A 16,396-nucleotide genomic window follows, 5' to 3' on the forward strand; every position below is an offset into this window, starting at 1 on the left:
CACTTTATGATTGGTTGTCTGTAGCTAAACAACTCGACGTAACATTTTAGCACAATATTCTGTGCTCTGGAGCAAGGTGATAACCCCCCTTTCAAAATAAAGTAAAATTAGCTCAATTTACCTGTGTCTTTTAAAATGACGTGCAGTACAAATCAATTCAGTTAAATAACATCTCGTTTTAACACTGCAAGAAGCTTACAGACTTTTTTTCTGTCCATTTAATTAAAATTTTAAAGAGATTTATTTTTTTCCTATTTTTTTTTTAACTTTGGTTAAAATTAACTTTAAAATATTTATCTTTTTATTAAAAAATATATCGCGGCTGTGGTATTTATGCAGAAAAACAATAAACATTGTAACAAAAAGCTAACTTTACAGTCTTTGTCCACCAGGGGGCATTGAACTGAAGTGGCAGTAGATGGTGCTGAGGTTGATTCTCCGCTTCTGGCTTCTGGGCGGGTCTATAAGCGGACGCTGAGGATGCTTGAGGATTCATTATCAACTATCTTGACTCTATTTCAAATATAACGGCATCACGGCGTTTTATTGAATGAATAAGCATCGCTCCAGTTGGCTTTCACAGGAATCTTTCCGAGGGTGGCAAAAGGACAGTGGAAATAGTCCTCTTTGTCTAAAAAAACGCAATCGATTGCCAATATACAGCGATACCAACCAGCTACTGCTTAATTTTCTTAAAACATCAGGTCATTCTGACAGCGTTATCTTTTTATTTGATGGTTTTTAAACAAGCTAGGGCCCTTTGGATTCTTAAAGCGTATCTTAAAGGCTTTGCCAGTGCTCTGACGTCATTTGTGGTTTGGAGTAAACCGTCGCTGTTAATGAATTAAACTGTTTCCCAAGCATTAGACATTAATGATTTGCTTGGTAATGACGGCGACGCGATAATTTCTTTGTCACGCAATATCAGAACTGTTGTTATAACAGAGAAACAGCTGGTAGATGTTTTTGTCTCTTGTCGTCTGTCTCAGCGAGTTTTGCCGTTATTTCTCCATGTTTACCATCGACAGACTCACGGTCCCTGAATATGTCAGTAACCGGCTACACAACCGGAGGACGAGCTCTCACCCCAGGGCTGTGTCTCCGGGGATCAGCACCGACGTCCAGGCCGTGTTGGACGGCTCTCTCCCCGCGCTGCGCTCCGCCATCAAAACACTGAAGTCTTCAAAAGACACTGGAGATGTGGAGGAGACCCGCCGGGCCATTGCTGAGACTTTCCAGCTCGTCGAGGAGGCCTGGGTCCTGCCCACAGTGGGCCGACAGGTAGCGGAGGAGATCTGCAACAGGATCCGGCTGGATGGGGGTCTGGAGCTACTCTTGCTGCTGCTGCAGACACCGGCTGTAGGAATCACATACGAGTCTGCCAAGCTCCTTGAGCAGATACTGGTCTCAGAAAACAGGTAAGTAACGTTCTTGATAAACTGTTGTTCGTAGGCCCTAAAAGTATTTGGACAAGCAAGTTACAGTTAAATAGGAAGGGATGTCATTGTATACATAAGTCATAATAAGTGGCACAAGCATTTTACATACAGTTTATTTGGTTTAAAATTATAATAAATTAGATATACTGTTCAAAAATAAGTTTTTTTATTTTTCTATATATATATATGTTGTATAAGAATAGAAAAGGTGCTATAATCAATTTAAGCATGGAATGGTATGCAGAAAATAATCATACTCCCTGAAAGATATACTTAAAATAACTATCCTGAGATATCATATTCTTTTTAAATAATCAGAAGGCCTTTGAAGCCCTTTCTGCTGCATGTCAATCATTTGCGCATTCACAGTGTTAAGGACGAATTAAGGAAGCTAAGACTTTTTCTTCTCTGTAAATATGTTCAGTTCTAATAAACTTTAATTTTAGGAAAAGTCTGAATTAATTTATGAAAATCTGAATTAAACACAGCTCTGCAATTCAATGTTAAATTTTTACATATTTTATTGTTTCTTATAGCAGTAAATTTACTTCTTCGCATCATAACTCAAAATCAATGCTTAACTGTAAATTGTGCACTTTTATGTGCAATATTAATATTGTTATAGATCCACTAAAAATCATATTGGGACTAAGTGTCTTGTGTGATTTATTTGCGGGGGCCATTTGATTTGATATTATATAATAATTAATCTAATTTTAGTATATAGCATATTTGTTGGATAAAAGGCGTAAATGAATCCGAATTCTTTTAAATGCTTGTTTTTGTTTTTCTCTGCAGGGACTATGTGGCACGTATGGGGCTTGGGGTGATCCTGAACCTGACCCGTGAGCAGGAGGATGCCCAGTTGGCACGGAGCGTGTCGGGCATCCTGGAGCACATGTTTAAACACACAGAGGAGACATCTGCACAGCTCATCACTAACGGAGCCTTAGACACCCTCCTGTACTGGTGCCGTGGAACAGACCCAACTGTACTGCGGCACTGCGCCGTGGCCTTGGCAAACTGCGCCATGTACGGTGGGCACCGCTGCCAGCGGCTGATGATTGAAAAACAGGCGGCCGAATGGCTGTTCCCCCTGGCGTTCTCCAAAGAGGACGAGCTGATCCGATTCCATGCCTGTTTGGCTGTGGCTGTGCTGGCGGCTAATAGGGAGATAGAGAAAGAAGTGGTGAAGTCTGGTACTCTTGAGCTGGTAGAGCCCTTCATCGCCTCGTTGGACCCTGAAGAGTTTGCACGCAACTTGTTGGACAGCGCAGACAGCATGCAGGGCCGTACAGCTGCAGACCTGCAGCACTTACTGCCCCTGCTGGACGGCACATGTCTGGAGGGGAAATGCATCGCTGCGTTCTATCTGTGCGTGGAGACTAGTATCAAGTCCCGTCAACGTAATACCAAGGTCAGGCAGACACTTTAATCAGTTTTCTCAGCTTTCACTTTGTTACTGACGAGTGAGAGTGTCTTAGGCTGATGATACACAGGGCAACTTTTTGAGCCATTTTGCCGGGCAACTTTTTTGAACATTGTTGCTTGGGCACTTTTCCACTGAGAATGGGTAATAAATTCTGGATACTTTAGATAAGTTGTGGGCCCTGTGTCTCACCTGGTTGCCTGTTGACGGCAACATTGCTAAAAAAGTTGCCCCATGTATCATCAGCACGTGATATAATAGTATAATATTTATACAATAATAATAGTATTATATTTTTTATTTTCAGCTTTTTTTTGTTATTATACGTAATTTTAATTATTTTATTCAAAGACAGAAGCATAAATAACAGCACTGCATCTTAAAAAAATTATGCTGATTTGTATTCGATCAGGCCAAGTTACCAAAAAATATCAATAAAAATATATAAAAAAAATATATATATATATTTACTGTACTTATAATAAGAACAGGCAAATATCATCAGAAGAAATAAGTATTTAAAATGCATCATTTAGCTTGCAATCTGCAAAGGAGTGGAAATCAGGATTATGTATAAAATAAAGTCATCGGTAAAGTTGAGAGGACCTGTTCCAGAGGCAGCCATGCATGCCCATGCCATGACACCACCTCCACCATGCTTTACAGATGAGGCTGTATGCTTGGGATCATTGCAGTTCCCTTTTTTTTTCTCTACATTTTTGCTTTCCCATCACTTAGATAAAGGTTCCTCTTTGTCTCATCGGTCCATAAACACAGTTCCAAAACTCTTCTGGCTCACCTTTGTGCTTTTTTGCAAACTCTAATCTTGTCTTTCTATTTTTGGTGCTGGTCAGAGGTTTGTATCTTGCTGTGTAGCATCTGTAATTCTGTGTCAAAGTCTCCTGACAGTAGTAGATTGTCAGAGCATCACCCCAGCTTTCTGGAATTTGTTAGTGATTTTACAGACAGGTCTTTTAGGGTTAATTTTCACAGCTTTTATGATTTGTCTGTCATCAACTACTGTTGTTTTCTGTTTACTTTTGGAGGGTACTGTAGTTGTATCCTGGCTCAGATGAAGATAGGAATCATGTCTTTGTGATGTTTTTTTCTATTCTATTTTGTGATTATGGAATAATATAGATGTCTTCACCTCACAAATGGTTATCGAAAGCAAAAATAGTACAAAATGCACATCATATATTGTGAGAAAGTGTGCTGGAGCAAAACAGGTACTAATTTTCAAATCAGCACTCCAAAATTAGTAAAAAAACAAACAAACAAGTATTTCATTCAGTCAGTGTGATGCAGGGCACTGTAATGTATTAATTATTCTATATTAAATTGTAAATTTTTTTACTCAGATATTTCAGGAGATTGGAGCTGTTCAGAGTCTAAAGAGGATCGTCATGTACTCCAGTAACGCCACCGTCTGCTCTCTGGCTAAGCGGGCCTTAACAATGATGAGCGAGGATGTCCCGAGGCGTATCCTTTCATCTGTACCCAACTGGAAGAGTGGAGAGGTACAGACCTGGCTGCAGCAGATTGGCTTCAGTGCATTCAGTGAACGGTTTCAGGTTTGTACACAGCTCCCATTTCCTGTTTAGCTGACCTTAGATAAAGGTGGAGGATATGATGATATCTTGAAGATGTTTTCTTGCGGTTTTGATCAGAGTTTTCTGTACCATATCTTTCAGGACCTGCAGGTGGATGGAGATCTACTGCTCAATATCACAGGACAGGATCTGATCCAGGATCTGGGCATGACTTCTGGGCTCACTCGCAAGAGGCTAGTGCTATTTTATTATTCAAGCTAAATATTATAGAATTCTTCTTACAGAAATGTATGTATTCAATCTTATTTTCAGCTCTAAAGTGGGGTCCAAATGGAGATCACATTGGAAAACTGAGATTAAAACTGAGATTAAAAACCTAATTTAAGTCTGGAAAGCCTGTCATGTTTTTAGAGTTTTAGAAATTTAAATAAATAAAGAAAAATGTCAAGAAATTTAAATAAATGTTATCATGTAAATTTAAAATAAGCAAAATTGAAGCAGTTTTACTGTATTATCATAACCTATAGCAGTTTTCTGATAACTTCTGTACAGGTTTCTTCGAGATCTGCGTGTACTGAAAACCTATGCCAACTACTCCACATGTGACCCCAATAACCTGGCAGACTGGCTAGCTGATATAGACCCACGATTCCGTCAGTACACCTACGGCTTGGTTCAGTCAGGAGTTGATCGGAACCATATCAAGCACATTACAGACCAACAGTTGCTGTCTGACTGCCATGTAGAGAATGGAATCCATCGTGCCAAGATTCTTTCTTCTGCCCGCCGCCCTGCTAAACCCTGCTTAACCGATTCCCAACCCGCGGGCCCTGACGTGTTCATCAGCTACCGTCGCACTACGGGTTCACAGCTTGCCAGGTCAGACCACAAATGAAATGGCTCTTAAGTGTCTTGACAGCAATGGCACCTATTTAGTTACACAGGTTCTATTTGAATGACAGTTAATGGATGCAAAATATATCTGTACATATTGATTAGATATTTATTTGTGCACATTTATCCTATTTTAGTTTTTACTAGTGCTGTCAAACAATTAATTGCGTTTAATTGCATCCAAAATAAAAGTTTTTGTTTGCATAATATATGTGTGTGTACTGTGTATATTTATTATGTATATATACATACACTCACATACTGCATATATTTGTGACCCTGGACCACAAAACCAATCTTAAGTGTAAATTTTTTGAAATTGAGATTTATATATATCATCCGAAAGCTGAATAAATAAGCTTTCCATTGATATATTGTGTGTTAGGATAGGACAATATTTGGCCGAGATACAACTATTTGAAAATCTCTAATCTGAGGGTGCAAAAAAATCAAAATACTGAGAAAATCACCTTTAAAGTTGTCCAAATGAAGTTCTTAGCAATGCATATTACTTATCAAAAATGAGGTTTTGATATATTTATGGTAAGAAATGTAATAAATATCTTCATGGAACATGATCTTTACTTAATATCCTAATGATTTTTGGCATAAAAGAAAAATCGATAATTTTGACCCATGCAATGTATTTTTGGCTATTGCTACAAGTAAATCCCAGCGACTTAAGACTGGTTTTGTGGTCCAGGGTCACATTTTGGAAATATTTACATGCATTTATATACATATATTTTATATTATATAAAAATATATTAAATATATAAACATAACAATTTTCTTAAATATATACATGCGTTTGTACTTATATATACTAAATATACACGACACACACACACATATATTATGTAAATAAAACTTTTATTTTGGATGCGATTAATCGCGATTAATCGTTAGACAGCACTAGTTTTTACATATAGATGACATCTGCCTTCATATAACTTAATATTTAAAATTGCTCAATAATTTTAATAACACTGTTCAGTTATCTTTGATGTTTTCTTGCGGATCTTAAATGGAATATACTTGTTTAGTACTGTTGTGTGAAAAATGGTTGTACTATTTTTATTATGATGTAGTGATTTCTAAATTCTCTTGTTAAATTATTTGAAATCATTGTTTTCGGTGTTTTGTTTTTCATTTATTTACACAAAGTAGTATAGAATTTTAATATTGCCCAGTTATTGGTTGAAATAAGCCCAACGTCTCCTGTTCTTCTCTTTCTCTGCAGCCTACTGAAGGTGCATCTACAGTTGCGTGGTTTCAGTGTCTTCATCGACGTGGAGAAACTGGAAGCTGGAAGGTTCGAGGAGAAACTGATCACGAGTGTGCAGCGAGCACGCAACTTCATCCTGGTGCTGTCAGCCAACGCGCTGGACAAATGCATGGGTGACGTGGCTATGAAAGACTGGGTTCATAAGGTTAGATGCAGAAATACTTCCTTGATCAAACTGTACAGTACTTCTATAACTCAAGTAGTGCTGGGCAACGATTAATCGCGATTAATCGCATCCAAAACAAAGTTTTTTGTGTACATAATATATTTGTGTGTACTGTGTATATTTATTAGGTATATAAATACACACATACATGTATATATTTAAGAAAAATATGTTATGTTTATATATTAAATATATTTATATATAATATAAATTATATGAATATAAATATATACATGTAAATACACTCCTGAAAGCTTCAGTCACTATCCCAATTAGAATCTTTATTTGAGAATCCTTAAATCTGTTCTTAGAAGATGCCAAGACGTCCTTCTGCCAGCACCGTGTGAGGTTAAACATTTTGATTTATGTTATCCACAGGAGATTATCACCGCCCTGCACGGGAAGAAGAACATTGTTCCTGTCACTGATAACTTTGTGTGGCCTGATCCGGCCTCTCTGCCAGAAGACATGAGCAGCATTCTCAAATTTAATGGCATTAAGTGAGTCAACACTCTGCCTGACTAAACATGTTGGTGCAATCATTCTGATATACAATATGCTTTCCTCTAGTTTATGCCTGCTCAGTAACTTGTAGTTGTTAAAATTGTACACCAGATCCATAATCAATAAAAGCTTTTAATGTAGGCACGAATCTAATATAATCTAATTGTAAAAAGAATTAACGTAAAGCTCTTCTCTCAATGTCACAGGTGGTCCCATGAGTATCAAGAAGCCACTATCGAAAAGATTCTGCGCTTCCTCAATGGATGCCCAAGCCAAGAGCAACCAGATGGAGCAAAAACAGATAAAAATGAGCAACAAAAGAAATAAAACATACATTTGATTATGATCATAAGTAGGTGTTTCCAATAATGAGCACCTGCTTACCCCTCAGAGGCCAGTGTTTCCTTTGGTTGTATGCATGTAGCTGGTCTAGATAGATACATAAGTGTAACGTACCCAAAGATGCAACGGAACTTACAAGGTGCGGTCACATTAGCAAAGTTGTGGTAATATTTTACAGGAATAACGGTCCATCTTGTCAATTGTGTAGCAATATATGAAGCATCACTAACATAAAAGTCACTTTCAAACCAAGTAGCTGTCTGTTGGTCAGTGTGGTGAGTTTGTGTGACTAACCTGAACCCGTTGTGGAATCTGCATGGGGAAATTTTTCTCCCTCATGAATTTTGCCATCACATGATGATTCCTATACAGGTAACAAAAGTAAATGTGATCGCACCTTAAAGATTATTCTTAGCGTTATTTACAGCTTTATGTCTGTCGACAGCATTTGTGGCTCTAAATAACATTGAATACTCCTTAAATTGTGCATTAGTAATCAAACTGTACTGACTGTGCTACCAGAATTGTGTGGTACATTTCTGTAACTCAGGAAGCTGAAACGATTTCTGCATTACTAGTCATATTTATGACATCAGCATAAATTTAAGCATAGCCAATCCATAGTCAGATATTAGATAATCTTGCATTATAGCATTGTCGGTTAAGACTTTGAAAGAGAGCCTTATGAAATGTTAAACATCAGTTTTTATATTTCCTTTATTCTAGTTCAGTTATTTAATCCAAAAATAGTAAATTCTTTGTTTCTAACTACAGGTTTGTGCAGGTTCACTGTAAAAAAAATAAATAAAAAAATAAAAGTTGAGCCAACTTAGAATTTTAAGGCAACCAGCTTCAGCAGATTTTTGAGTTTTCTCAACTTGTTTTAAGTTTATACAACAAATAGTTGAGAGTCTCCTACAAAAATAAGTTGAGAGAACTCAAAAATCTGCTGAAGCTGGTTGCCTTAAATTTTTTTTACAGTGTTGTTACGTTAAGTAAGTTCTGCTATTATGTACAGTGCATCATTCAAAAGGCAAATAACAAACGTTTCACCTCTAAGAATATTTCACAACAGTTCATAAAGCTCAAGATTAATCATTACGGTTATTAATTACTTCTTGCAGTATTAGAAACAAACCCTGATACAACAGTTTCGGGACTCAAAAGACTGGTGAAGAGGCTTTCTTAGGATTTGCGAGAATATTATGCAGCAATGATACATTTTCAGTCACTGTGAAAATGCATTCGGTCAAGGAAAATGTGGATGAACTTACTAACACCTCTTAACACCTCAAGCTCGATGCTGCGAATGAGCTCCCTGTTGTTGCCTTATGATATTTATCCGAGTGTCTTTCAGGTGTAATGCAGCGTGTAAAATCTGTACAAATAAATAAAATCTTTTTTTCCCGAAAATAAACAGCAATAAAGCTTGTTTTGGAAAACATTCCTTTATTCTGCTAGTCCACATTTTGTTTTTGCTGCAGTGTATGCACATTTTCTTGTATGAAACTGCTGAGATAACTGGCTTTGACAAATTTAGACATACACAAATCACAAAGATGTCATTTTCACTTTCTGTTAGCATATTGCCAAACCACATAGCCGTAATTTAACAGTCTCACATCCACATAATTATCACCTGCTTCACAGATTTGACATATCTAGAACACAACTGGCAAGCTTGTTAACAAAAGGAGGAACATTACTGTGATTGTACCTGTGTGCGTTAAAGCTGTGATCGTGGGTCCTGAATTTGTAGTATGGCTGTTATTCAAAGATTAATACACAGTTGTTTTAAATGTTTAATTTTCATAAAACAGAATTACAAAAACAGGTTCCTAATCTCAAACTCACACCATTGCTTGAGCTAATGTTGCTGTGTCTGGCCGGTCAGGATGCTGAAACAATGTTTCGATAGCACCACAGAATCACAGTGTTAACACTTTTTGGGGAAATCGATCTACAAGTGGCTTATTTTCACTGTAAGTGGCTTAAGTACAATACTGCTGATGCTGGAATCGGATGAGGTTCTTATGAAGACCAAGACTGCATTGATTTGATCAAAAATACAGTAAAACATTAATATGTATTAAAATATACTAATTATAAAATAAAATGTGTTTTCGATTTTAACATTTAAAAAAAAATAAAAAATTATGTGATGACAAAGCTCCCCTTACCCAAAATCATTTCTTTCAAAAAAATAAAAATACTAATATTCGTATTGCACACGAGTCCCTTTTGTGTGCTCTATTAGCAGTCAGCTGTAGGATCCCAGTTGCGCAGAAAATCATCCCTTATTCTGTCTTTTGCTGTTTTAGCATAACTCTCACAGAGTCAATATCAGGATATTCCAGAGCCTTCTCTGTTTTCTTCTCTGTTGATCCCATTCTTCTCCTGGCAACCCAAGCCCCTGAACACATCAAAGAATTTTTTTTTTTAGATTAATATACAGCCCTGAAATTCTGTTTAAATCTAAATCGGACATAAACTTTGAAATTATTTTGATATGGTTAATTTAGGGTGAGTCTGGATAAATTGGGGCAAAAAAATGGCTCAATTATCCTGAACTAACTTTACAAACTAACAGCATAAATAATGACCAATGAGGGTTTACCCGATAATGCCAGCTGGTATAAAAAGGATGACAGCCCCAAAGATAAACGGGAATCCTTTCATGAAGTGTAGGGTGGCAGGGTACAGAGAGTTAAAGACCCCACTAGATACTAGTGAGCACAGACCTTCCACACACGCCACCGAAGCAAACAGAGCACCTAGGATGAAGTAAAAGAAAACAAATAAATAAATAAAACGTTCCATGTCATTCAACATTGCTCTTTGTGATGTAAGGCTGTTCTTGTTAACCTTGTTCTGAAGGGTCCACCAGCTTGGACAGTTTAGATCTGAGGACTGGGGTAGAAGCCATAAAAAGGAAGCACAGCCCATATCCTGACAAAGAAAGATAGACAAGCAGTTTCTGTCATTTCTGCACGTTCATTTCCTTTATGCAAATTTACCTCCTGCAGCCACTGGAGGACAGTGTTAGGTAGCATCAGCACTGCTTGTATTTCGAAATGTCTTGAAACAGCATCTTGACCTTTATCCTGTAATGTAGGCCTAAACAGTCTCTAAATAGTAGAACATTAACCTAATATCTTAAATGCATACTCTGGAAAAGTGTGAGATAAATGCATTAAATTGAATAGTGCTACTTTTCACGTTTTTCAGACTGCTGGCTGTACTTTTTTTTTTGGTAAAAAACTTAATAAAATGTGTAATTAATTATTTAAGATTGTGTTAACCAGTAAATAATTTGAAAACTAGTACCATCAGTATATACTAGCACAATCAGTTAATAAATATTTATAAAATAATTTTTTACATTTATAATATAAGATAAAATCGTATACAGATATTTAACATAAAATGTATTATTAAAATATACTTATATACAACCCCAAACATAAATATCGTATAGGTTTATTCAAAGGTTTTAGGTCAGTATGTTTTTTAATTAAATACTTTAACTCAGCAAAGACCCATGAAGTTGATCAAAAGCAACAATAAAAGACTTTTATACTGTTGCAAAAATAATCTATTTCAAATAAACATTGTTCTTTTGAACTCTATATTTAACATAAATCCTGACAAAATGGATCACGGTTTCTACAAAATTATTCAGCAGCACAAGTGTTTTCAACAACGATAACATGAAATGTTTCATGTTTCTTAAGCAGGAAGTCAGCATTTTAAAGTGATTTCTGATGACTGGACTCTTCAGTGTCAAATTCAGTCATCACAGGAATAAATTAACATTTAAAATGCCAAATAGCTATTTAAATTTGCAATTATATTTTACAATATTACTGTTTTTACTGTATTTTTGATTAAATAAATTAAACTTTGGTGAGCATAAGAGACTTCTTTCAAAAACATATATAAAACTATATATAAAGTGCTGTCTGAAATTTACTTCTAAAATTTACATTTTTCTCAGGCTCCTATGTTTATGTTCAGTTATTTCACTTTAATGGCAATGAAAAGAGCCTATTCATTGCCATTAAAGTGAAATTACTGAACCTATACATAGGAGCCTGATAACAATGCTCATTTTAGAAGAACATTTCTAATGGCACTTAGAGGCTTTTACATCTAAATCTTAAATATATATTTAAGAATAGGAGATTTTACCTGTAAACATCAGAGCTGTAGTGTTAGCGACGGAAAACACAATCAAGCCAACTATGTTAGAGGTAAGGCCCACCAAAGCCACCCAGGAGTCCTCCAGAAAGCACTGCATGAACCTCAGCCCCGTCAGGCTAGTGAGGTAGGCCAGATGCTTGGCCGCAGAGCCATAACCGATCAGCTCTGGACCCCAGCAGAGCGGTGCGCTCAACTCATACAGCACATAGAGGTCACTGCAGCCGAAATGTACAGACACCACCAAAAAGAAGCAGAGAGTGTACAACCAGAGTTTAGTTCTGCGCCCCTGCGGTTCATCAGATGCATAAAGGCGGTAGATGGCCCGGTGGTGCCTGGTGGAGAGGAACTTTGCCTCTGGGTCAGGGGTGACCGTTTCAGGCACAAAAAGGTATGCGTAAAAGGCTGCTGCAAGATTTGTGGCCAATACCAGCCAGAATGGATTGATATACCTGGAAGGAAACAAACAACATAGTTTTTCCTTTTTTTTTTTATTTATAATCCAAGAAATATTACATTTTATGTATGAAAAGGTGACAATTACCCTTGTGCCCTTCGCCACTGTCCTCCGATGATGCTCGCAAACATGCCAGCCAATCCCAGACAAGCCTCTAGTATCGCCACACGAAAGGTGCGAGAACCCCTAGCACTCGTGTCAGCCACATATGCAAAGCAACCGGCCAAAATGGCGTTGAAGTCCCCAGACAGGCCGCTGCAGATTCTCCCAATGAGGAACCAGAACACAGGCAGCTTCAGGTACATTACAATCAAATACACGGTCGCCTGAACAGCCAGGCCAAGGGAAGGGATAATCAGAACAAGACGCCGACCCGCACGGTCGCTCCACGAGCCAAGCAGGGTCACCATGATCAGCCCAACTACAAATCCACCCAGATTGATGTACAGGTTCCAGTGTGCAGTCAGAGTCTCCACTTCCTAGATGAAGGAGACAAATCACGTATAAAATCATGTTTTATGTCACTTTAGTGGTTAGAGTTCACTGTAACAGCAGCTAACTGCCGAAGGCTTGGAATATAGCAACGCACGCTTTACGCACACATCCAATGTCCAGTCTTCATGTAGATTTCAGTCTAAGATTACTTTATTGAACATAATATAAATACATACTTGCAATGATGAATGGTTGACACATTAGCTTCCCGAAGTGCATATACTGCCCCAAGTTGTGACAGCCCAAAATACATCGACATTAACACATTCACTTCTCGGAAACATTTATTGTAGGTTTCTTTAGTTGGCTACTTGAGATACAACAGCTGAATATTTAGGTAAAATTAGTCATATTTTTATTTTTTTAATTCACCAGGAAAATGAACTGGTTCATGTATCATTTGTTTAAGAATCAGACTTCACTGGTGGTGCAATATGTTTTTGATTTGGGGTAAACTGGTCCATTTTTGTGATTCACTAAAAAAGGACAAACTATAGTGCCATTTGTTCAAGAATGTACTAGACAGGTTGCACTGATTTCCTTAATTAAAAACGTCTCACAAACTTAATTCCTTTGTGAATCGGACTTCACTGGTAGCGTTATACTATGTTTTTTTTATTTACTAAAAATAACTAAATAAGTGGAATCAAACTACATTGGTCACGCAGTATGAATTTGATATGGTATATAATAGTCAATTTTTTTTATTTAAAAAAAATATTTTTGGAATCGGACCACACAAATGTACTGTGCTTTATGCTTTTATTTTATTATATTTTGATTCACCAAAAAGAACCGGCTCACAAGAGTCATTCGTTCGGGAATCGAACTACACTTGTAGCGCTGTATATTTTGATTCACCAAAAAGAACCGGCTCGCAAGAGTCATTCGTTCGGGAATCGAACTACACTTGTAGCGCTGTATATTTTCGATTCACTAAAAAGAATCTGCTCAGAAGTGTAATTCGTTCAGGAACCGTTTTGATTGATTCACTGGAAAAAAAAACATTTAAGAATCGTGCTGAACCAGCTGCATTCTGAACAAAAAAACGGACCTGGGTTTCGAACCCAAATAAAGTGTCAAATATCTATTACCTTCTGCAGAGGATCATGGACTGTAGATGCATTACATCCTCCTCCCTTTGTCCCATTATAACCCACATCTTCACTGATACGATCCCACAGGTACTGCGTGCACAGAGGCATCTGGAGAGCTATGGAGAACATGGACAGGAACATAACGGGCTCCACGGTCACGGAAAACAGACATGCACACGGCGGTGGTCGTTTGTTTTGTGGCACCTTAAAACAACAACAGACTTTACTGGAGTCACTCGACTCCAGGTCCTCCGCTAAAATAGCGCTGGTGTCTGAATCATCCATGATTTAAAGCGTTTAGAGTCCCAAACGTACAAAACACACTGACGACGACAAAACAATGATAACTTAACTAATCTGAACAAACAGAAACTTCAAACTGCTGACAGTGATTTACGGAGCGGAAGCCGCTGTGTTTTCATGCAGTTTGCTGTGCTACTGTCGCCCCCTTTTGCTACTCGTAGGAAACTGAGATAAGTACAACAGACCAATAATATATCCTGAGACTAAACAAAAACGCCATTTATTTTGTAAATCATTTTTATAGTATTTGGTGCATAACAAACGTATTTATTATATTATATTATATTATATTATATTAATTACATAGGCTACCTAATTTTTTTCTAGGTAAAGTACAAACCTATTGGGATGTATTAGTGAACCAATTCTGTAATCATTGGGAAGCAGCAAATAGTAGAAATATAATTTATTTATGTATTTACACTCATGCCAGCTCATGATTCAAGTAATAATAGGATTGACAAAGCTTTTGAGCATGACATCATTTTGAAGAGGAATGCACCTGCTTGACCTCTCAAATAGGATTTTGTTTTCTCTGCAGGCTGGTATGATATATCGATTTCACTTGCTCACAGGAATTAAAAAAGATAAATTACTCTTTGTAAAATCCAATTTCAAACAAATCCACTACTTGATGTGAATAAGTCATTTACTTTGTACTATAATGATTACGATAACTTATATATTTATTCACCTGTGTATTTAACTGTATAGAATAAAAAATTTGTTTTTGGTTCTCTAAAATGTTTTATGGAATGGTAGTGGCTTTATTAAAAGCATGATCAGAAATTTTACCAATTTCTGGTAAAATTTTACTTTATACTAAAAGTAAAAAAAAAATATTTATTTTCAACAATTTTGTGCGAGTTTAAATGTATGTTGAGGATTTTTCTGTGAATAATTATAAGAGATAAAACAGGTGAAATCTAGTTAATTGAACATATCTCTAGTGTGCCTCAAGGACATTGCACTTAGAAAGTGCTTTCAAAATTGTCTGCGGTGTCGAGTCATTAAAATGTTTGCAGTATAATTTATGTCACATTGTCCTTACATGGGAGTGCCATGAGAATTGATTTATTTTTCCTTCAGCTCTCTAGTTCCTCTGATAATATCTATGAGATCATGTTGCAGTGACAGAGAGAGAAAGATGACTGTTCCTCTTTTAAGTGCACTTTGTCATTTGATGAAACCAAGGTAATGACAGCTATTCACCTCAGCTCCTCTTTAAAGACAGATTGCAGTAACAGACACAAACACTTGACCGAATGGTTTTTCAATAACATAATTTTCTTCATGTTCTCAAGGAATATAACATCACAGTAGATTCTGTGTTGCCTTGAATATTTTCAGACAAGATATTTACTTTTATTGTTATATAACAATCCAGTAATATACACTGACACACAGAGACACACCAGTTTCTATGTTTTATATGGACATCCATTGGTGTGATTGTTTTTATACTGTATAAACTGTATTTTCTATCCCCCTAACTTAACCCTACCCCTCACACAAAACTTTCTGCATTTTTAGATTTTCCAAAACTTTTGTGTCATGGAGATCAAAAAAATGTCCCCACAAGGTCTACATGTACTACTTTTCTTTTCTTTTTAGTAATGTATAGGGAATAGCAGGTACACACACACACACAAACAAAATTGGTGTAGAATTTATCTCAATTAAATTTTTTTGACTGCCTTACATTCTGTACCAGGTTCATCTTTCAACATTTGGGTAAATTAAACAAATCTTTGAAAATGTGATAATCACATCCCTAATCCACCATTACTGTAAAATGAAGATATTCTTTTGGGAATGTACCTTAGATTGAATCAAAAAACTTTTGATCTAATAATAAAATAAACCATTTTTAATAGCTCAATCTTTATTTCACATTACTTCGGTCTTCTATCAAATTGTGTAATAATAGTGTGTCTCTCCCTCGTTTGCTCATTTGCTCCACCCATGCTGTCAGTTTGTCACACAGTGGGAAAAGAGCACTGCAAGTTTGCCAGAGGCATTCTCATTTTAGCTGCTGTCTTTCATCCTTTTACCTTTATAAATATAAGCATTGTTTTAGCCAAAGATGGGTGTTTCACTTGAGATTTTTTGTGTGAATTCCTCCTCATGTGCAAGACTCTTCATGTGCATGAAGTATACAATTTTAATACAGAGCTTGAAGTAAGTTTGAAATTTTAAATTTGAAGCGCTGTGTTTTAGTAACAATGT

The 16,396-nt window shown here is 36.6% G+C and overlaps 2 protein-coding genes across 2 annotated transcripts; one reads left to right on the forward strand and one right to left on the reverse strand.

Annotated features, from left to right (window-relative positions):
• The first annotated feature begins 785 nt into the window (after positions 1–785).
• Positions 786–7,618, forward strand: LOC306854294 (NAD(+) hydrolase SARM1-like). The gene is made up of 8 exons (XM_079392188.1): positions 786–1,418; positions 2,238–2,856; positions 4,230–4,442; positions 4,563–4,654; positions 4,974–5,300; positions 6,559–6,748; positions 7,148–7,269; positions 7,480–7,618. The coding sequence occupies exons 1-8, from the start codon at positions 961–963 to the stop codon at positions 7,598–7,600; spliced, it is 2,142 nt and encodes a 713-aa protein (XP_079248314.1). The 5' UTR covers positions 786–960; the 3' UTR covers positions 7,601–7,618.
• A 1,433-nt stretch (positions 7,619–9,051) lies between these two features.
• On the reverse strand, positions 9,052–14,296 carry LOC306854297 (proton-coupled folate transporter). Its single transcript, XM_079392192.1, has 6 exons — positions 13,862–14,296; positions 12,360–12,751; positions 11,807–12,267; positions 10,481–10,564; positions 10,233–10,389; positions 9,052–10,028 (listed from the first exon to the last, which is right to left on the reverse strand). The coding sequence occupies exons 1-6, from the start codon at positions 14,147–14,149 to the stop codon at positions 9,959–9,961; spliced, it is 1,452 nt and encodes a 483-aa protein (XP_079248318.1). The 5' UTR covers positions 14,150–14,296; the 3' UTR covers positions 9,052–9,958.
• Between the last annotated feature and the right edge of the window lie 2,100 nt (positions 14,297–16,396).

Source organism: Barbus barbus, assembly GCF_936440315.1.
Source record: "Barbus barbus genome assembly, chromosome: 34".
In the NCBI taxonomy this organism is placed as follows: domain Eukaryota; kingdom Metazoa; phylum Chordata; class Actinopteri; order Cypriniformes; family Cyprinidae; genus Barbus; species Barbus barbus.